We start from the raw sequence: 23,429 nt of genomic DNA, 5'->3' as shown, positions 1-23,429 counted from the left end.
ATCTAGCTTGTTGCTGTACAATGCTCTCTTATTATCTAGTCGCATAACCTTAAAAACTGTTTTGTTCAGAGCTGAAAGAGCAGTCGTGTTCTGAAAAATCTTAATTTCATGTGTTTATACTGACAACTGGCAGCTCTCACCACCCTCTTTTAGCATTTAACTTTTCTGGTCTTTTCAGACTACACATTCTTGCTTAAATAGTAGGTTTGGTTAGCGAAAAAATGATCTTTGGCTGTGATTACCTGCCATTTTCCTGTATTTCTAATTATTTTATTCCTCCCCTTGTCCTGATAGAAATTTTTGAAAAGTGCCAAGATGTTATTAGGCCTCATGCACACGACCGTGTTTTTGCGTCCGCAATTCAACCGCAAATCCACGGGTAAATTGCGGACCCATTCATTTCTATGGGCCCATACACACTATCCGTGTTTTCACGGCTCTCCGCATGTCCGCACATCCGTGCCGCAGAAACTACGGACATGTCCTATTATGGGCCGCAAATGCGGTGCGGACATGCCAATAGAAGTCAATGGGCCCGTGGAAATTGCGGATACACCGCCGTGTGTCATCCGCAGTTTTGCGGATTTGCGGAAGTGTTGCTAGGCGACGACCGGGAATGAGTTCTGTCGTCATCATGTTTTACCTAGGCTTTTTATTTTTCATCCGCATTTTGCGGATTACATACGGATGAACTGCGGAGGACATACGGATGAACTGCGGATGACATTTCACGGAACACGGTCCTGGAATTTGCGGACCAGAAAAACACTACGGTCGTGTGCATGAGGCCTTAAATTTAAAGTGAACAAGTCACAAATACAGCAGACCGCTTTTGGAATATATATTCAATGTGTCCCATCCAGATATATGCTTCATTGGACATATGTATAGGTTGATTCTACTTAGTATCTGCTTTAAAGTCAATGTCCGATTCTAGTGTGATTATAGTTTCATTAATTACATTTAAGTAAGAGACAAATAAAGTGGTTATTGTTTTTAAAAATCTTGTAGCTATTTATTTTTATTTTTAGAAATGTCTCTGTGGGTGGTCATATTGGAGGCTTGTTTCCAGCATTATCTATATACTGGAGACAGAACATCAGGGTGTATGTGCTTTATGGCAGATAAAATGAATGGAAGTTAATTGACAGAGAAATGTCATGGGCCAAGACAGATTTGTTGCAGAAATTAATGCGACTAAAAATCCATTCTATACATCCTAATGGGGTTGTTTCGGCAGCATGTGCATGGATTTCTGCAAGCCCTATTTAGCTGAATGGAACATTTAGAAATACTTCTGATAACAAATCTGCTACGTGTAAATATATCCTTAGGCCTCATTCACACGACAGGGTTTCCCGGCCGGGTGCCGGCCGTTCATAAATCAGCCGGCAACCGGCTGCATTAGGAATAATAGACCCCTAATGGGGCTATTCACACGACCGATTTTTTTGACGGCCGGGAAAACCGGCCGTCAAAAAATAGGACATGCTCTATTTTCGGCCGGGTACACGGCTGCCCGGCTCCCATTGAAGTCTATGGGGCCGGGTAATACACGGCCATCACCGGAATGTGTCCCGAGTGATGGCCGGGTTTTCCGTGGCTTGCGCTCTGTCTCCTCCTCCTCACAGCGCAGAGTGCATGTGAGGAGGAGGAGTTGATGCCATTCGGACTAATGGCTGTACGCTGTACACTGTGTGGCAGGGCCGGGGTGTACAGCAGGTGGAAGGGAGCACTGCGCTGGCTCCCTTCCCCTGCTTGTTTTAAAAGCGCCCCGGCCCGGCGACACCTTCCATGGCGCCGCTAGCAGCTGCTGCTGCTGCGGCTGCTACTACTGTAGCGACGCCACTATAGCAGAGCAGGGAGGTATCTCCCCGCTCTGCTATGTGCTAGCCCCACTTTAGCTCCTTGAAGGAGCGGAATCCCGTGTTTTCGGGGATTCCGCTCCTGGACAGAGCGCTTGATGTCTCTGTCCATATCTGGGCAGTGACATCAGGGGAAACTCCTGAAGCGGAATCCTCGAACACATGGGGATTCCCCTTCAGGAGTTGCCGCTGATGTCACTGTCCAGATCTGCCCGGCCCGGAACGGATGCAAAACTTTATGCAAACCAGCCAGGCAAAATGGCCGACACTCGGGCTCGGGCCGGACCCTGTCGTGTGAATCCCGCCTTACAGTCTATAGGAAGTGTAGTAGTATGTGTAGTATTCTCATATAGCGTTATTTAACCCACAGGATGTATGTCAGAAAAAAAGGACAACCGCCACAGTTGCTGCTTCTTGGTCAACTTAGCTCCCCAAAAAATGAATAAAAAAATTGCATTAACCCCAAAACAGTAGCTATAAAATCTACAGCTCTCCCAGCAAAAATGGGCCCTCATACTCCTCAAGCAACAAAAATATAAAAAAATTATAGCTCTCAGAATATGGCGACACAATTTTTTTTTCTTTTTAACCCCTTCGCGCTCAGGTCAGTACTATTACGTCGCGCTAAGTACATCGTTCGCGCTCAGGTCAGTAATAGTACTGACCTGAGTAAACACGGCGCCATCTTTCCCCGGCGCGTGTCTGAGCTGTGATACCTGCTGTTTCCGACAGCAGGCTATCACAGCTTAGTGTGCAGGGACCGATCGCGGTGGTCCCCGCCGATTAACCCCTTAGAAGCCGCGTTCAATAGCGATCGCGGCTTCTTAGGGGTTAAGCTGCCATCGCCGGCCTGCTACACGATAGCGGGCTGTGATGGCTACTATGGCAACCAGAATCCTAACAATGGACTCTGGCTACGCCATCGACGGAAGCCTAGTGGGTCCAGGACCCACTATGCTTGCTGTCAGCGAACAGCTGACAGCTCTAATACACTGCACTACGCATGTAGTGCAGTGTATTAGAATAGCGATCAGGGCCTCCTGCCCTCATGTCCCCTAGTGGGACAAAGTAAAAAAAGTGTGAAAAAGTAAAAAAAAGTTGTGTAAAAATAAGAAAATAAAAGATTTAAAAGTAATAAAAGTAAAAATCCCCCTTTTTCCCTTATCAGTCCTTTATTATTAATAAAAATATATAAATAAACAAATAAACTATACATAATTGGTAGCGCCGCGTCCGTAACGGCCTGAACTACAAAATGATGTCGTTATTTATCTCGCTCGGTGAACGCCGTAAAAGAAAATAATAATAAACCATACCACAATCACAATTGTTTGGTCACTTCACCTCCCAAAAAATGGAATAAAAAGAGATCAAAAAGTCGCATGTACCTGAAAATGGTACTGATCGAAACTACAGTTCGTTACGCAAATAATAAGTCCTCGCACGGCTTTATTGATTGAAAAATAAAAACGTTATGGCTCTTAGAATAAGGTAACACAAAAAGTGAATGATTGTTTACAAAACGTATTTTATTGTGTAAATGCCATAAGACATAAAATAAAACTATAAACATCTGGTATCGCCGTAATCGTATCGCCCCGCAGAATAAAGTGAATATGTCATTTATAGCGCATGGTGCACGCTGTAAAAAAAATAGAATAAAAAACAATAGTAGAATTGCTGTTTTTTTAGTCACCACGCCACCTAAAATTAGAATAAAAACTGATCAAAAAGCTGCATGCACCCCAAGAAAACTACAATGGATTCCTCAAGGTCTCTAGTTTCCAAAAAGGGGTCACTTTTGGGGGGTTTCCACTGTTTTAGCACCACAAGACCTCTTCAAACCGGACATGGTGCCTAATAAATTAAATTAAATTAATTAAATGTCACCTCTACTTTGCTCTAAATTCCTGTGAAACACCTAAAGGGTTAATAAACTTTCTAAATGCTGTTGTGAATACTTTGAGGGGTCTAGTTTCTGAAATGGGGTGTTTGATAGGGGTTTCTAATATATGGGCCCCTCAAAGCAACTTCAGAACTGAGCTAGAAATTAAAAAATAAAATATAAATGAGGCAATACTTCGCTTCTTACATTATACTCATAATGAGCCGTGCCCACCCCGAGATGACCCCAGTTTTGACCGTTTGTATAAACGGAGACCCCTATTAGACCGTTTCAGTGCCCGGTTTTCCCAGCATTCACCCCCGAGAAGTGTATTTCTATTGATGAGTCCTTGGTACATTTTAAAGGGAGGCTTCAATTCCGCCAGTACCTGCCGGGTAGGAGGGCAAGGTATGGCGTGAAGATGTATAAGCTGTGCGAGAGTGCATCAGGGTATACCTACAAATTTAGGATATATAAAGGGAAGGACACCAGTATTCAGCCCCCAGAATGCCCCCCCTTACTGGGAGTTAATACAAAAATTGTGTGGGATTTGGTGCACCCACTGCTGGACCAGGGTTACCACCTCTACCTGGATAATTTTTATACCAGCGTCCCACTCTTCAACTGCCTCGCTTCCAGAAGTCCTGCGGCATGCGGCACTGCTAGAAGTAATCTGAGAGGCCTCCCTAAGACTCTGCAGGGCAAAGCTCAGAAGGGGTGAGAGCAGGGCACAATCTAGCAGCAACATATTGTGTGTCAAGTACAAGACCAGGGAGATGCCACACCAGTACCCATGTACCTGTACATAGTTACATAGTTACATAGTTACATAGTTAGTACGGCTGAAAAAAGACACATGTCCATCAAGTTCAACCAAGGGAAGGGAAAAGGGAAGGAAAAATTTCTACACATAGGAGCTAATATTTTTTTGTTCTAGGAAATTATCTAACCCTTTTTTAAAGCCATCTACTGTCCCTGCTGTGACCAGCTCCTGCGGTAGGCTATTCCATAAATTCACAGTTCTCACTGTAAAGAAGCCTTGTCGCCTCTGCAGCTTGAACCTTTTTTTCTCCAGACGGAGGGAGTGCCCCCTTGTTTTTTGAGGGGGTTTTACAAGGAACAGGATTTCACCATATTTTTTGTATGTGCCATTAATATATTTATATAAGTTAATCATGTCCCCCCTTAGTCTTCTTTTTTCAAGGCTAAATAGGTTTAATTCTTTCAATCTTTCCTCATAACTTAAATTCTCCATGCCCCTTATTAGCTTCGTTGCTCTTCTTTGTATTTTTTCCAACTCCAGGGCATCCTTTCTATGAACTGGAGCCCAGAACTGAACTGCATATTCTAGATGAGGCCTCACTAATGCTTTGTAAAGTGGCATTATTACATCCCTGTCCCGCGAGTCCATGCCTCTTTTAATACACGACAATATCCTGCTGGCCTTTGAAGCAGCTGATTGACACTGCATGCTGTTATTGAGTTTATGATTTACAAGAACACCCAGATCCTTCTCAACAAGTGAATCCGCCAGTGTAGCTCCCCCTAGGACATATGATGCATGCAGGTTGTTGGTACCAAGATGCATAACTTTACATTTATCTACATTAAACTTCATTTGCCAAGTGGACGCCCAAACACTTAGTTTGTTTAAATCTGCCTGTAATTCATGAACATCTTCCATAGTCTGAACTATATTACATAGCTTGGTGTCATCTGCAAAAATAGAAATAGTGCTATTAATCCCTTCCTCTATATCATTAATAAATAAGTTGAATAATAGTGGTCCCAGCACTGAACCCTGGGGTACACCACTTATAACCGGGGACCATTCAGAGTAGGAATCATTGACCACAACTCTCTGGATACGGTCCTTGAGCCAATTCTCAATCCAATTACAAACTATATTTTCTAAACCTATAGTCCTTAATTTACCCATTAGGCGTCTATGGGGGACAGTGTCAAATGCCTTTGCAAAGTCCAAAAACACTAAATCCACAGCGGCCCCTCTGTCTAGACTTCTGCTCACCTCTTCATAAAAACAGATTAGGTTAGTTTGACAACTTCTGTCCTTAGTAAAACCGTGCTGGCTGTCACTTATAATGCTATTTATTGTCACATAATCCTGTATATAGTCCCTCAATAGCCCCTCAAACATTTTCCCCACGATGGATGTTAAGCTTACTGGTCTATAATTACCCGGGGAAGACCTAGAGCCCTTTTTGAAAATAGGCACCACATTTGCCCTGCGCCAGTCCCTTGGCACTATACCAGTCACTAGAGATTCTCTGAATATTATGAAAAGGGGGACAGAAATAACTGAACTAAGCTCTTTAAGAATTCTAGGGTGTAACCCATCTGGTCCCGGAGCCTTGTGCACATTTATTTTATTTAATTTAGCTTGGACCATCTCTACATTCATCCAATTCAGTATATCAACTGATATATTAACAGCACTGGCACCGGCTACATCAGCTGCTCTTTCTTCTGTTGTATATACAGAGCTAAAGAACCCATTTAGTAACTCTGCCTTCTCTTGATCCCCTGTGATCAACTCCCCATTACCATTATCTAGGGGTCCTACATGTTCAGACCTTGGCTTTTTTGCATTTATATGCTTGAAGAATTTTTTAGGATTTGTTTTACTATCCTTGGCCACCTGCCTTTCATTTTGTATTTTTGCTAATTTTATTACATTTTTACATATTTTATTAAGCTCTTTATATTTTACAAAGGCTACAGCTGTACCCTCAGATTTGTATTTTTTAAATGCCCTTTTTTTGTCATGTATTGCCCCTTTCACAGAAGGTGTAAGCCATGTGGGGTTTAATTTGAGTCGTTTATACTTATTACCTGTAGGAATAAATTTTGCACTATAATAACTCAAAGTAGATTTGAAAATCTCCCATTTATCATTTGTTCCATTATTTGACATTAGTTCTTCCCAGTCTATATCCTGAATTGCAGCCCTCATCCTGGGGAAATTGGCTTTCTTAAAATTAAATGTTTTTGCCCTCCCAGCCTGCGTTTGTTTTTTACAGTATAGGTAAAATGTAACTATATTATGATCACTGTTACCGAGGTTTTCACGAACATTGACATTCCCAACAAGATCTGCATTATTAGAAATGACCAGATCCAACAGAGCTTCACCTCTAGTCGGGTCTTCCACAAACTGGCCCATAAAATTTTCCTGCAACAGGTTGAGGAAATGTCTCCCCTTTGCAGTTGAAGCCGAACCATGACACCAATTAATATCCCGGAAATTAAAATCTCCCATTATCACTACAGTACCCGCCTGTGCAGCCCGCTCCATCTGTTTATATATCTGACCTTCCATCTCCTCAGTTATATTGGGGGGTCTATAGATTACACCAAAAGTAATTTTTTCAGTGTTTACCTCCCTTTCTAGTTCCACCCACAAGGTTTCAACCTCCTCACAGTCTTCACCCACTATTGTCTCTTTCACACTCGCCTTCATATCACTTCTCACATACAGACATACACCACCACCTTTCCTATTTGTCCTGTCTTTACGAAAAAGTGTAAAACCCTGTAGATTTACAGCCCAGTCATGTGAAGAGTCCAGCCATGTTTCAGCAACACCAACTATATCTATATTTTCTTCCAGTATCAAGGCCTCCAGCTCCCCCATTTTGCTTGCTAGACTTCTGGCATTTGTGAACATACACTTTAACTTGCCTGTCAGTTTTTCACTTTTATCATCAGAAATGTGATTTGACATTAATCGGTCCTTTTTATTTACACTGATGTTTTGTAACGAAAGGATCTCCTTATCTTGTTGTCTAGTCCTCTCCCCACATTCTGTTTCTCCCCCCACCAATATAGTCTGACCCCTCTCTAACCTGGCTACCCCTTTTTTTTCTACGAGGTACCAGTACAGGGACCCCCAAACCAGACTGCATCCTGGACTACAATAGGTACATGGGAGGGGTGGACTTGTCAGATCAAGTCCTGAAGCCTTACAGTACTTCTGGAAGCGGGGCCACAGGCATCGTACCAGGGCAACACTTTTTAGGAGAAGTTCCCCAAACTGGCAAGAAGGGAAAAAGTCAAAAGAGGTGCAGGGTCTGCTATAAGAGGGGGATAAGGAAGGACACAATATATCAATGTGACGCGTGTCCTGAAAAACCAGAGCTTTGTATGAAAGAGTGTTTTAAAATTTATCATCCATCCCTTTATTTTTAATTTACCCCAGTTTTATTCGCTCTGATCCACTTCGCACAGCTTACCCCTCCTCATCTTTCACCTCTGAGCCCTGCTGTGTGCCCAGGCAGCTGATAACAGCCACATGTAGGGTATTGCCATACCCAGGAGAACCAACATTACAGTTTATGAGGTGTATATCTCCGGTGGCGCATGCTGGGCACAATATTTCGGACACTGAATTGGTATATATGTATAGAAAATTGCAAATTTCACCCTGCACCAACTGCTGCACATTATCTTTTACACAATACCTGTGGGGTCAAAATGCTCACTACACCTCTAGATGAATGCCTTAAGGGGTGTAGATTTTAGAACAGGGTCACTTCTCGGGGGTTTCAACTGTACTGGTACCTTAGGGGCTTCTGCGTACAAGACTTAGCACCAGAAAAGCTCCAGTAGGCCAAATGGTGGTCCTTTCCTTCTGAGCCCTGCCGTGTGCCCAGGCAGCTAATAACAGCCACATGTAGGGTATTGCCGTACCCGGGAGAGCCCACATTACAGTTTATGGGGTGTATGTCTCCGGTGGCACATGCTGGGCACAATATATCGGACACTGACATGGCATATATATAGAAAATTGCAAATCTCACTCTGCACCATCTGCTGCGCATTATCTTTTACACAATACCTGTGGGGTCAAAATGCTCACTACACCTCTAGTTGAATTCCTTAAGGGGTGTCGTTTTTAAAACGGGGTCACTTCTCGGGGGTTTCAACTGTACTGATATCTCAGGGGCTTCTGCACACATGACTTAGCACCAGAAAATTCCCAGTAGGCCACATGGTGGTCCTTTCCTTCTGAGCCCTCCCATGGGCCCAAACGGCAGTTTATCACCACAAATAGGGTATTGCCACACTCAGGACAAATTGGGCAACAAAATGCGGTATTTTATTCCTTGTGAAAATAAGAAATTTTGAGCCAAAACTACCTCTTATTGGAAAAAATAAATTTTTTTTTAATTCACAGCCCAATTCAAATAAATTCTGTGAAAAAACTGTGGGGTCTAAATGGTCACAACACCCATAAATAAATTCTTTGAGCGGTGTAGTTTCCAAAATGGGGTGACTTCTGGTGGGTTTCCATTGCTTTGATACCTCTGAGGCTCTGCAAAGGCGACATGGCACCCGAAAACCAATCCAGCAAAATCTGGACTCCTAAGAACACACAGCGCTCCTTTCCTTCTGAGACCTCCATTGGGCCCAAACGGCAGTTTATCACCACAAATGGGGTATTGCCGCACTCAGGAAAAATTGGGCAACAAAATGGGGCATTTTGTTCCCTGTGAAAATAAGAAATTCTGATAAAAAATGACATCTTATTGGAAAAATTGTCATTCTTTTAATTTCACAGCCCAATTCAAATACGCTCTGTGAAAAAACTACGGGGTCAAAATGGTAACAATAACCATAAATGAATTCCTTGAGGGGTGCAGTTTCCAAAATGGGGTCAGTTATGTGGGATTCCTACTGTTTTGGCACCTCAACACCTCTCCAAACCTGGCATGCTGCCTAAAATATATGCTAATAAAAAAGAAGCACCAAAATGCACTAGGTGCTTCTTTGCTTCTGGGGCTTGTGTTTTAGTCCATGAGCGCACTAGAGCCACATGTGGGACATTTCTAAAAACTGCAGAATCTGGACAATACATATTTAGTAGTGTTTCTCTGGTAAAACCTTCTTTGTTACAGAAAAAAAATAGAATAAAATTGAAATTCAGCAAGAAAAATGAAATTTGCAAATTTCACCTCCACTTTGCTTTAATTCCTGTGAAACGCCTGAAGGGTTAAAAAACTTTCTAAATGCTGTTTTGAATACTTTGAGGGGTCTAGTTTTTAAAATGGGGTGTTTTATGGGGGTTTCTAATACATAGGCCCCTCAAAGCCTCTTCAGAACTGAACAGGTACCTTAAAAAAAAGGCTTTCTTAAAAATATGAGAAATTGCTGTTCATGTTCTAAGCCTTGCAACGTCCAAGAAAAATAAAATAATGTTCAAAAAACGATGCCAATCTAAAGTAGACATATGGGAAATGTGAACTAGTAACTATTTTGGCTGGTATAACCATTTGTTTTACAAGCACATGCATTTAAATTCGGAAAAATGCTATTTTTTCAAATTTTTCTCTAAATTTTGCAATTTTTCACAAATAAACACTGAATATATCGACCAAATTTTACCACGAACATGAAACCCAATGTGTCACGAGAAAACAATCTCAGAATTGCTTGGATAGGTTTAAGCATTCCAACGTTATTACCACATAAAGTGAAATATGTCAGATTTGAAAAATGGGCTCTGAGCCTTAAGGCCAAAACTAGGCTGCGTCCTTAAGGGGTTAACAAATAGTTGTTTCTTTGTAAAAGTGCTAGAACATAAAAAAAACTATATAAATGTAGTATCTCGATAATTGTATCAACTCGTAGAATAAAGTTATTAACATGTTGTTTTTACCGCATGTTGAATGCCGTGAATGGCGGAATCGCTATTTTTTTGTCCATTTCACCCCACAAATATTTTTTTTTCCGTTTAGCATTTACATTAGATGGTACATTGAGGTGGTGTCATGAAAAACTACAACTTGTCCTAGAAAAAAAACTACCCTTAACTCTATATAACGCTATATCGGCGGAAAAATAAAAAAGTTATGATTTTGGAAGGCGGGGAGGAAAAAACTAAAATTGTCTGCATCTCCATTTCTATAAATGAAACTGTTGCATAAAGGAACAACGGATGCTTTCATTCTGCCTGCCAATGCTACATAGGATACCGACTAGTCACGGACACAGGATATAGAACACAGGATACCGAAAGGTAACAGACACAGGATACCGACTTGTAACTGACACAGGATACGCAACCTTCTCAGGCTAACACTGGGTTAGTGCTACATTGCTCCGGCACTTGGGAGATGGTGCCTTAAGGTGCCGCAGTATGCGTGTGCACTAGGAGCGGCAGATCACAGAGGACGTCGGCGGCCTCTTAGAGGCAGAGGCTACCGAGCAAGGCACGAGACCCGGCGGCGCAGACCGCTGCCAGATGCAGGGCTTCCACCGGCGTTACAGTACATCTCCTAACGCCCACTCTTCTTATGTCCATTGTGTAGAAGGAACTTCTTGATGAGAGCTGGGGCATCAATGTTCTCTCCAGGTTCCCAAGATCTCTGCCCAGGACCAAAGCCCTTCCAGTCCACAAGATAAAAAGTCTTTCCTCCAACCCACTTGCGGTCCAGAACCTCCTTGACTTTAAAGACCTCAGCCGATCCCCTGGGGGCAGTAGTAGAATTAGAGGACATGCTGTACCAGTTGAGGATCACAGGTTTCAGCAGAGATACATGGAAGTAATTGGGAATTTTGAGTGTAGGAGGCAAACGTAACTTGTAGGACACTGGATTAATCTATTGCAAGACTTCAAGGGGACTGAGAAACCTAGTAGTAAATTTGTAGGAGGGAATTTTCAGGCGCATATTCTTAGAAGATAACCAGACCATAACTCCGGGAAGAAACAGAGGAGGAGACGGCCTTCTTTTATTATCAGCCTACTTCATGCGATCTACCGCCCTCAGGTTCGCAGACTTCATTTGCTGCCAGATATGGATAAAACTCCCATGAGAAACATTACCTGCAGGAACTTGAGATGAAGCAGGTACAGGAAGAGGGACACGCGGATGTTGGCTTTAAACAATGAAAAATTTAGAATTAGCAGTAGATTCATTGTGATTATTATAAGAGAATTCGGCTCATGGAAGGAGATGTACCCAGTTGTCGTGTTGAGCAGATACGAAATGGCAAAGATAGTTTTCAAGCACTTCAAGTTACTTCAGTTTTCAAATTAATTCTATCAACTTGACTGTTGGATTGCGGGTGGTATGCAGACGAAAAGTCCAATTTCACATCCAGAAGATTGCACAGGGCTCTTCAGAATTTGGATGTGAATTGTGCGCCCCGATCAGACAGAATATATAGGGCCAATCTGTGCAGACGAAAGACTTGTTGAACAAATGGCAAAACATTGAGAGGTTATCACAGCGGAGAAACAAAGTAAAATATAATATGATGGGTGCAAGCATCAAAGGAACCTGAACCAAAGTCCCATGAATGGAATCCACAAACAGGGAGCAACAAGGCAGCACATCCAAAATAAATGAAAATTTATTCACCCACAGGTGCGACATTTCCGTCCAACAGGACCTTTCTCAAGCTTGAGAAAGGTCCTGTTGGACTGGAACGTCGCACCTGTGGGTGAATAAATTTCCATTTATTTTGGATGTGCTGTCTTGTTGCTCTCTGTATGTTGAACTAATATATTTGCCAGACTAGGAGCTGAGGGAAGACTAGAGAGAGGAACAAAATGTGCTATTTTGGAAAAACAATAGCCAAAATAGTGGAGCATCCATCAGAGAGAGGAAGCTCTGTAATGAAATCCATGGCAATGTGTTGCCAAGCGCTGTTCGTAACTGGCAAGGGCTGGAGCAGGACTGAAGTGAGCAATTTTGATTTGAGCACGCTTGGTACAAGAGGAGGCATAGTCCATAACATCTTTGGGCAACGTGGGCCACCAATAGTGGCGAGAGATAATGTCCCGAGTCTTATGAATGCCCGAATGGCCTGCCAAATTGAAGTTATGACTCTAGACGAGAATTTTCTCCCTGTCAATTGAGCGAGCAAAAATTTTACCAAGGGGAATGTCTTTGATCTGTAAAGGGTTAACAGGAATATTACAGGAAGGGTCAATAATATGTTGAGGATCCTCTTCTAGGTCATCTGTCTCAAATGAGCGAAATAGTGCATCAGCCTTGACATTTTTGTCAGCAGGACGGAAATGTAGTTGGAATTTGAATCTGGCAAAAAAAGTGACCATCTGGCTTGACGTTGGTTCAGACGTTGTGCAGTCTGTAAATAAGTGAGATTCTTGTGATCAGTGTAGATGACATTTGGGTGAGCAGAATCCAGCGAAGAGTTTTGAGAAGAAGCTACAGGAAACAACTTTACTCTTGGAGTTTTTTTGAAAGAGAAGTGCTCCAGCACCAACGAGAACTGCCAAGACACATCAGGATGTGCAGAATGGAGGCAGAAGTGAAGGCCCTCTTGAGATTAGTGAATGCAGATTCTACTTCAGGGGGTCCAATATTTAACGTTCACCCTCTTTTTGGTGAGAGCGGTAAGTGATGAGAAATTCGGAAGAAACTGGCGATAGAAATTTGCAAAGTCCAAAAATCTTTGTATGGCATGGAGACCTTGAGGCCGAGTCCATGATTAGAAACTATATACCCCAAAAAGGGCAAGGATTCCTTTTCGAATACACACTTTTCTAATTTAGCGTCGAGATTATTCACCCTTAACCACGACAGGACTTGGCGAACATGCTTCCAGTGAGTAGTCAGATCTGGTGAGTAGATCAAGATATCGCTCAAACAAACACCCGCACAGAGGCACACAGTAGATCCCGGAATATGTCATTCACGATTCCTGGAACACAGCTGGTGCATTACACAGTCTAAAGGGAATCACAAGATATTCGTAGTGACTGTCTCTGGTGTTGAATGCTGTTTTCGACTTGTCACATTTACAGATACCGATCAGGTTATAAGACCTGTATAGATCCAACTTTGTAAAAAATCTTGGCCCCACGTATTCTATCAAAGAGCTCAGAGATCAGTGGTAAGGGGTACTTGTTCTTGACAGTGATTTGGTTCAAACCACGATAATCGATGCAAGGCCGGAGAGATCCATCCTTTTTCTAGACAAAGAAGAAACCGGCTCCGGCAGGAGAAGTTGACTTTCTAATAAACCCCCTCTCAAGGTTCTCCTTGACATTTGCCAACATGGCTTGGGTCTCAGGCAGAGAGAGAGAAGATATACTTGTCCTCGAAGAGGTGAAGTCCCAGGGAGCAACTCAACTCGACAATCGTAAGAACAATGCGGAGGCAGAGTTTCTGCCTCCTTTTTGTTAAATACATCAGCATAACGTGCATACTGTGGAGGCAGAACAGGAAGAGACTGAGGTACAGGAGATCGGACAGGATGAACCTGGAACAGACAATTATGTAGACACCAAGGTCTCCACTAGAGAATTTCTCTGGAATTCTGGTCAAGAATAGGAGCACGTTTAAGAAGCCAGGAAATTCCCAGCAGGATTGGATTAATAGCTTCAGGAAGAACATAATAGGCTATCACTTAAGTGTGTAGATCTCCCACTTGTAATTTCAATGGTTCAATGGTGGAGATAATTGGATCCGGCAGTGGATGTCTATTCACAGAAGCCACTGCTAGAGGTTTCTTTAGTGGAGTCGTAGGTACATGGAGACAATCCACTAAGGCTTGAAGTATGAAATTTCCAGATGCTCCAGAATTCAGAAAAGCGGGAACAGGATGAGATGCTTCACCTGTGAAGATAAGGACTATAGTAGAAAGCCTAGGAGTTTTCCATCTGCTGAGAAGACTGACACACCTAATGACCCTTTCTTCCACAGTACATGTAAAAATTAGCGGGATGTCTATGCTGCCTCTCTTGGTCCGATAATCTGATCCAATCAACCTGCATAGGCTTTTCAGAGGTTGTAGCAGAAGAAGGTAACAGGGGTCTCTGAAAATTAGGTGCCAGTCTACAGTACCTTCTCTCTCGAAGGACTTCCTGGGAGCACTCTCAGAACATTATATTAATACGTGTTGCCAGAAGAATCAGGGCATCCATGGTAGAAGAGATATCACGACCCGCCCGTTCATCCTTGACTCTACTCCCTCCTGTTCCCAGATAGGATTCGCCCATGCCAGACAACAGGGAGACAATGAAAGCTACTTTGGCCTGATCTGACGGAAATAGATGAGCATGTAACTTGAAATGTATTTAGCAATGGTTGAGAAAGCCACGACAGGTTTTCGCTTCTCCATCGTAACGGGCGTTATGACGGGTTGAGGAGTAGGTGGAGCAGCAGCTTGTGGGGTTGCCAGGGGTGTAACATGAGCAATGTCCAAGCGCATGGCGATGATATTGACTGCTTGCAGAAGCTGATTCTCGCATGTCCGCCAGCATGACTTGAACTGCAGTCTTGGGTTGACCAGCAGGATCCATGGCCTGAGCAAACTGTAACGTCCAATGGGGTTGTGGATCCTCTGGACTACTCCGCCGTAACGGAGTAGCTGCTGGCCAGACAGGTGTAATACAGTCACAGATAGATGGTACCCTGGTGGCAGCTGGACACAGTCAGATTTGCAGGTAGTGGATACAAGCTGGTGCGAATTACTGGAAGCAGGCTGGTGCCAGATTACTGGGAGCAGACTGGTGCTGGATTACTGGAAGCAGGCCGGTGCCGGATTTCTGGAAGCAGGAGGGTGCCGGATTACTAGAAGCAGGCTGGTGCCGGATTACTGGAAGCAGGCCACAGGATACAGGGTACAGGAAACCGACTGGCCACGGACACAGGATGCAGGATACCAGCTATTCACGGACACAGGATGAAGGATACCGACTGGTCACGGACACAGGATGCAGGATACAGGAGACAGGATACACACTGGTAACGGACACAGGATAAAGGATACCGACTGGTAACTGACACAGGATACGGAACCTTTGCAGGCTAACACTGGGTTAGTACAACATTGCTCAGGCACTTGGGAGATGGTGATGGTCCTGGGAAACAGCAGGGGTGGTTAGGTAACTTTTGAATTTCGTGCAGGCACGCACTATGAATCCGACGGCCGTGAGCCACAGAGGAAATCGGCAGCGGGGACCGCTGTCAGACACGGGGCCCGCCGATGGCATTGCAAATGGCAAAGTAGTAGGTAATGGAAGCTTTTTCCTTGCATGTCTTGGAAAACTAGTAATTTAAAGCTTTGTTCATACTGGCATTAGGTTTCTTTACAATAGCCAACCCCTTTATGACCGGCCATATGCCTTGTCATGGCGGTTATTACGGGTACTTAAGCCACAGCGCTGTCTTTTCACGTCGCTGTGTCTTGAGCCCAGCACGGGACCTCATTAATCCTGGCCGGTTACATATAATGATCGTGGTATCATATGTGGTTTCAGAGCGACAGGGCTCCCTTTGTCACCCCATCAGGGCCCCCGCGACGCGAATGCGGTGTCCTGATGGTTACCATGGCAGCTGGAGGCCTAACAAAGGCCCACAGATCTACCATCAGTGTATGTCTATTAGGCTCTGCCAGAGGGAGTTTTGCACTGACAGGCATAATACACTGCAATAAAGAAGTATTGCAGTGCATTATAAAAGCGATCAAACTATCGCATGGTGAAGTCGCAAAGTACAAAAGTACAAAATAGTTTAATAAAGTTAAATGGACACTATCTTTTCAAACAACTTATGTTGATCTAATAATATACCTGATATAAAACAACTTTGTACTTTGCTTACTGTTAAAATTCAGTTGTTCTATCCATACAAATTCTGTGTGAAGTTACTGCCACTAGGTGCCTCCCTTACTGTAATCTGCTGTGCACCCCCTGTTGTCAAGCAAAGTCTGTCTCTGGTTACAGATGGGCTACAGAAGGTGTGGGGGGTGTCACTTCACTGCCCGGCTATAACTTTCTATGGAGAGGGGAGGCAAGAGCAGGAGGAGGGAGCAGAGAGAAAGTTTGAGTGAGCAACACACGCTGCATGTAAGTCTATGGAGGGGGGAGGGGAGCTTTGGAAGAAAGCAGGAGTACAGAGAAACACACAGACATGCTGCAGCTTCCTGTTAAAAGTTCTATGTCATCCCAGTGCTGGATTCTCAGCTACACTACTTATTACTGCTGTATAGTCTCCATTATGCTGAAGCTTCTATATATTTGATAGAGATAAGAGAGCAGGAATCTCCTCTTCTATGTGTGCAGTGGCAAGGTGGTGGGGATTACGGAAACATCCAAGAACGCTGAGCTACGCTGTTTCCATAACTTACAGAAAACATTACAGAAAACAGCTTAGCACAGCAAGATATTGTCAGGTAGAGAGTAGGGAAAGGTACTTGCTATTCAAAATGAACCAGTTCTACTACATTATCCAATTCACAATTAAAAGAAAAACAGATCCACCAACATAAAAATCCTATTCTGGAGATTAATGAGCTAATGACATGAGCAAGCAATTATAGCTGAATACAGCAAGCAACCTCTTTTGTAAAGTTTGTTTATTCAGTGAATAGTTTGATTGTTTTTTTATGCCAGTCCTTTCTAATTAGTATAATGTCAATGTTTGCATTTTGCTTTTCTATCTGAAAGTACATTTGATGTTGTTTTTCTAGGGCTGTTATTAGTGACCCAGAACAAAATGTAAGCACATCCTTTCCGAATGATCCTCTGCAAGACCTAACATCTGCCCCTCTCCGCTTCAGGAAGAGAACGTTACATGAAACCAAGTAATGTCTGACTCTTCTTTATATTTGTACTTTGCTACAGAAATAAACCCACTTATTAGGTACCTGCACAGGATTTTACTTTTTGGGCTAGCTTACTATCTGTGTTACCTTTTTTTTCTACTTTAAGTCCTCAGATTATTAAGTATGTCTTCTGAATGACCAATGTTAGAGATTTATAAAAAAAAAAAAATTCCATGCCATGTCAGTATGCAAAACCATATTGTTAACTGGACCTATTTCTAGTCAAAAGAAAATAATAAACTATACAGAAATACATAAGGCAAAATTCACAAAGAATGCGATGAAGGATGTACCTTAGGACAACAAGAACAAGCAGTTGTAGCTTCATTCACAATTGTGTTTTTTGACAGTATGTTTTTTTTTGCTCTGCAACTAATCAAAGGTGATTAAATTAATGAAAAACTGACAATAGGTTTTCATCAGTTTTTTCAGTACGTCACCCATTGACGCATCAATGATGTAAACCAGGGGTCTCAAACTCGGCCGGGTAAGTGGGCCGCATATAGAAAAAATGGGAAGTTGACGGGCCGCATTACTTTCAAATTTGATACAATACAAAATTATTGTTAATCAATTAGTTATTTGAACTACTATAACACTATATTGCTATAATAATGCTACATTACTATAATAGCGCTAGGTTTAAAATTTGAGATATTTCTCCATGTGCTTATTTCAACAATCCAGCTTTCCAGTTTAAGTGTCACTAAATGCAGTCCGGCGGCTCAGTTAACACACATGTCAAGATTGGGCAGCCCCTTTTTAGATAGTGCCGCAGTGCCCTCTGTGGATGCTGCCGCAGTGCCCTCTGTGGATGCTGCCGCAGTGCCCTCTGTAGATAATGCAACACACCCCTAGAGGAGGCCACAGTGCCCTCTGCAGAGGAGGCCACAGTGCCCTCTGCAGAGGAGGCCACAGTGCCCTCTGCAGAGGAGGCCACACTGCCCTCTGTAACAGAGGCCACAGTGCCCTCTGTACAGGCTGCCACAGTGCCCTCTGTACAGGCTGCCACAGTGCCCTCTGTACAGGCAGCCACAGTGCCCTCTGTACAGGCAGCCACAGTGCCCTCTGCACAGGCTGCCACAGTGCCCTCTGCACAGGCTGCCACAGTGCCCTCTGTACAGGCTGCCACAGTGCCCTCTGTACAGGCTGCCACAGTGCCCTCTGTACAGGCTGCCACAGTGCCCCCTGTACAGGCTGCCACAGTGCCCTCTGTACAGGCTGCCACAGTGCCCTCTGTACAGGCTGCCACAGTGCCCTCTGTACAGGCTGCCACAGTGCCCTCTGTACATGCTGCCACAGTGATGTCAGGGGCTTGCCCAGAGCTGGAGTCCCGGAGCAGAGCCGCTTCTGGCACTCTGCCTGGGATTCCAGCTTTGCTCCTGACATCACTGTCCATATATGGACAGAGATGTCCGGGGCAACCCCAGAGCTGGAGTCCCAGGCAGAGCGCCAGTAAGCTCTTCCTGGGACTCCAGCTGTGCTCCTGACATCACTGGGACTCCTGCTCTGGGGAAGCCCCTGACATCATTGTCGATGTATGGACAGCGATGTCAGAGGCTTCCCCAGAGTCCCGGAGCAGAGCGGATAATAGCGCTCTGCCCGGGACTATGCTCTGGGGAAGACCCTGACACACTGTCCACATATGGGCAGCGATGTCAGGGAATTCCACAGAGTCCCGGAGCAGAGCCTGTACTAGCGCTCTGCCCGGGACTCCGGCTCTGGGGAAGCCCCAGACATCGCTGTTCATATGTGGACAGCGATGTCAGGGAATTCTACAGAGTCCTGGAGCAGAGCCTGTACTAGCTCTCTGCCCGGGACTCCGACTCTGGGGAAGCCCCAGACATCGCTGTTCATATATGGACAGCGATGTCGGGGAATTCCACAGAGTCCAGGAGCAGAGCCGACACCAGCGCTCTGCTCCGCGCAAGACCCTGACACACTGTCCATATATGGGCAGCGATGTCAGGGAATTCCACAGAGTCCCGGAGCAGAGCCTGTACTAGCGCTCTGCCCGGGACTCCGGCTCTGGGGAAGCCCCAGACATCACTGTTCATATGTGGACAGCGATGTCAGGGAATTCCACAGCGTCCAGGAGCAGAGCCGACACCAGCGCTCTGCGCAAGACCCTGACACACTGTCCATATATGGGCAGTGATGTCAGGGAATTCCACAGAGTCCCGGAGCAGAGCCTGTACTAGCGCTCTGCCCGGGACTCCGGCTCTGGGGAAGCCCCAGACATCGCTGTTCATATGTGGACAGCGATGTCAGGGAATTCCACAGAGTCCAGGAGCAGAGCCGACACCAGCGCTCTGCTCCGCTCTGGGCAAGACCCTGACACACTGTCCATATATGGGCAGCGATGTCAGTGAATTCCACAGAGTCCCGGAGCATAGCCTGTACTAGCGCTCTGCCCGGGACTCCGGCTCTGGGGAAGCCCCAGACATCGCTGTTCATATGTGGACAGCGATGTCAGGGAATTCCACAGAGTCCAGGAGCAGAGCCGACACCAGCGCTCTGCTCCGCTCTGGGCAAGACCCTGACACACTGTCCATATATGGGCAGCGATATCAGGGAATTCCACAGAGTCCCGGAGCAGAGCCTGTACTAGCGCTCTGCCCGGGACCCCGGCTCTGGGGAAGCCCCAGACATCGCTGTTCATATGTGGACAGCGATGTCAGGGAATTCCAGAGTCTCGGAGCAGAGCCGATACTAGCGGCTCTGTGTCCCGCGGGCCGCAGATGACAGCCCCAGGGGCCGCATGCGGCCCGCGGGCCGCGTGCTTGAGACCCCTGATGTAAACTGTCCGTTTTAGTCAAGGGCGTAAAGCTTCAGTCCCATTATGCAAAGTGCAACCTTGCGGCTGATGTCAGAGGCAACATACAATCCATATTATTATATAAGACGGTATTTGGTAGCCGGGACCTCAGGGCCGCCGATAACATTACACGTCACAGTATAGATAGCGAGTGTACTGGTGACGTGTGGTGCAGTCTGCCGCGTCTTTTACAGTAATATGGCCAGTAGAACCAACAGGCACCCACCATATGCACTATTATGTTTCTCTCCTCTCAGGCAAGAAACTGTTATTTACTAAGTGAGTATGTTTGTGTCATGCATGTATGTAGTTGTGACTATATGCAGATGGATAGCATTTTTTAGGTGTACTATGTAGCAGGTTTTTTTTACGTGTACAGTGTGGTGGCATTATTTAGGTGTAGAGTACTGTGCCATTATTTAGGTGTACAAAACAGTACTCGCTATATCATTAGACTCATTCAGAGCTGTTCTTATACCGTACAGCTGTATAGTGGAGAGCCTGGGCGTAAGCCCTATCTGTTCTTCTAATGGACATAGTGGATTCAATAACCGCTGGTGTCTGCTTTTTGCATGAAGTGCATTCTAAAGTTGTGTCTCATATTGGCACGGTGGGGGGGGGGGGCGTTTAATGTTTCGGGGATGTTAGCACTCTACTAGCCCATGCAGCACAAGGCCAGTTTGCGTGCTTAGAGTGGGGGAATGCAAATGAGAAGAAAGATAAAATTTACTGATTCGAAAAACGCTATTTACAGATCACTGTAGTTTAGGGGGTTTAGGTGGTGACAGGGTCCCTTTAAAGTAACAGCGCTGTATTTTGCTCACTAATTCAAATGTTGCAACTGGGTGTGTGCCAACAGGTGCTCGCCAATAGGCCCCAGTATGAATTTGGCCCATGTCACTCATATTTTGTGAGAAAACTAATTTTATATTTATTTTTTTATAGAATAAAAACAAGCTCAACACTAACAGAAAATATGCTGTCCAACAAGCTGCGATTTGATGCACGAATCATGTGCAGGTAATATAATCAGTATTTTAGACATAAAGAATAATGTTTTGTACATTTCACTTTGTTTGATGGGACCATCATATTGCAATTGCAATTGCAGCACAGAAGTCTATGGGCGCTTCCGCAATTGCAGACGCCTTCTGATGTGTATCCGTAGCCGTCGGATCTGTATTTGCAGACAGTAAAAACTATTACGGTCGTGTGCATGAGGCCTTATGCAGTGTTATAATGCAGGGACTATATCACTACAAAATTAGGCAAATTTGTCATTCAGGATTCTGGAATAACTTGGTGATAACCCCTGTAATGGCAGTCACTTTAATTATCACTTAATATTTGCAGATGAGATCATATACATTGAAATAAAAATACATGGCCAGAGAGGCTAAAAAACTGTTTGTTTTTTTTAAGGCAAGGCTTTGCTGCATTCTGTATGAGCAGCAGTATCACTCCGGCAACATTAGCAGCAGCTTGTATTCAGGGCCGCCATCAGGAATTTCAAGGCCCCCTACAGCTAAATTTTCTGGGCCCCCCTACCGTGGCACCGCCTGTTAACGGTACTCCGTCCAGCACTATATCATGGTACCCAGGGCCGCCATGAGGGGGGGTATTATGGGTACTGATGTGAGAGGCCCGGCCAAACCTAATTGAAAGGGGGGCCCGGCAACTGCCGCGACTTGCCTTTGGTAGAAAAAAAAAACAGGCCCATGCAATGGGGCCCGTTTTTTTCACCAAAAGAATGTCGTGAGCTGCGGGCCCCCCTTTCAATTAGGTTTGGCCGGGCCTCTCACATCAGTACCCATAATACCCCCCCTGATTGCGGCCCTGGGTAGCATGGGGGTCGTCATGGGGGCCGTCAAACACTGCCGCCCGTGCGACCGATCGCGCGCACCCGCAAACTCCCGCGCACCCGCGACCGCCTGGAACCGCGCACCGAATTTTGAGGCAGATTTTGACCTGCCCACACTATCTTGCCGCGTTTTTTGCCCGCGGCGATTGAGGACAGCAGACAAAAAACGCAGGGAAAAATGCATTTTCTGCCTCCCATTGATTTCGATGGCAGGTCAGAGGCAGAACCGCGGCAAGAAAGGACGTGCTGCTTTTTCTTTTTTCCGCGACTGGCTCCCATTGATTTCAGACTAAATCAATGGGAGGCGGTTTTGGAAGTTTTTTGGTGCTGATTCTGACGCAGTGTCCGAGTCAATATCAAGGGCCAAAAACTCTGTGAACTCGGCCTTATTGTTAGGGCTTATTCAGACGAACGTGTAATACATCCGTGCAACGCGCGTGATTTTCACGTGGCTCGCACGGACCTATGTTACTCTATGGGGCCATTCAGACAGTCAGTGATTTTCATGCAGCGTGTGTCCGTGTGTCCGCTGCGTAAAACTCACGACATGTCCGATATTTGTGCATTGTTCGCGCATCACGCACCCATTGAAGTCAATGGGTGCGTGAAAATCACGCCCAGCACTTCCGCAGCAATATAAACTATGAATGAAAACAGAAAAGCACCACGTGCTACAAACATACAAACAGAGTGTCATAATGATGGCGGCTGCGCGAAAATCACGCAGCCGCGCATCATACGCTGCTGACACACGGAGCGGTTATGACCTTTTTCATGCACAAAACGCCACGTTTTGGCGCACACAAAAAGCACACGCTTGTGTGAATCCGGCCTTAGGGTAGGAACACACTAGGCATTAACACTGCAGTTTTTATGCAACACGTTTTATTGTGGAAAATCCACAGCGTATCACAGTCGCAGCAGAGTGGATGAGGTTTAAACAAATCTCATCCACACGCTGCAAAAAAAATGGACCTGCAGTGTGACTTTTTAAGCCGCAGCATGTCAATGTATTCTGTGGAATCGCTGCTCCTCTGTTGCGGAAATGCTGCGTTTCTGCCGCAAAAATCACAAATGAGAAAAAATAAAAAAGGCACTTTTTTAAATTTATACAAATTTTAGACTTGCCCCGGCCGTAGTCCTGGTGACGCGATCCTCTATTCTTAGCGCAGCCCCGCCTCCTGTCATGACGTTTCATCCCATGTGACTGCTGCAGGTCACATGGTCTACAGCGTCGTCCCAGGAGGCGGGGCTACGTTCAGAAGAGAGAGATGCGTCACCTAAACTACGGCCGGGGCAAGTCAAAACTTTTATTTCCCTGCAGGATTCCCTGCAGGATTCCCGCAGCGGACACGCCTCACGAAACCTGCGCCACTATTTGGTGCGGTTTTACTGGCG

The 23,429-nt window shown here is 45.0% G+C and overlaps 1 protein-coding gene across 4 annotated transcripts in view; it reads left to right on the top strand.

The window, feature by feature from the left end:
* The window catches only part of CAPS2 (calcyphosine 2), a 145,729-nt gene that overhangs the window by 40,345 nt on the left and 81,955 nt on the right, over positions 1-23,429 (top strand). For all 4 annotated transcript variants that reach the window (XM_075856975.1, XM_075856976.1, XM_075856974.1 and 1 more), the window contains 2 exons: positions 17,218-17,331; positions 21,116-21,190. In XM_075856975.1, the coding sequence (XP_075713090.1) occupies positions 17,218-17,331; positions 21,116-21,190 (189 nt within the window). The remainder of the gene's footprint in view (positions 1-17,217; positions 17,332-21,115; positions 21,191-23,429) is intronic.

This window comes from Rhinoderma darwinii, chromosome 3 (assembly GCF_050947455.1).
Source record: "Rhinoderma darwinii isolate aRhiDar2 chromosome 3, aRhiDar2.hap1, whole genome shotgun sequence".
Taxonomy (NCBI): domain Eukaryota; kingdom Metazoa; phylum Chordata; class Amphibia; order Anura; family Rhinodermatidae; genus Rhinoderma; species Rhinoderma darwinii.
Note: the sequence above shows the minus strand (reverse complement) of the source record. Positions and strands in the feature narration are given on the sequence as shown.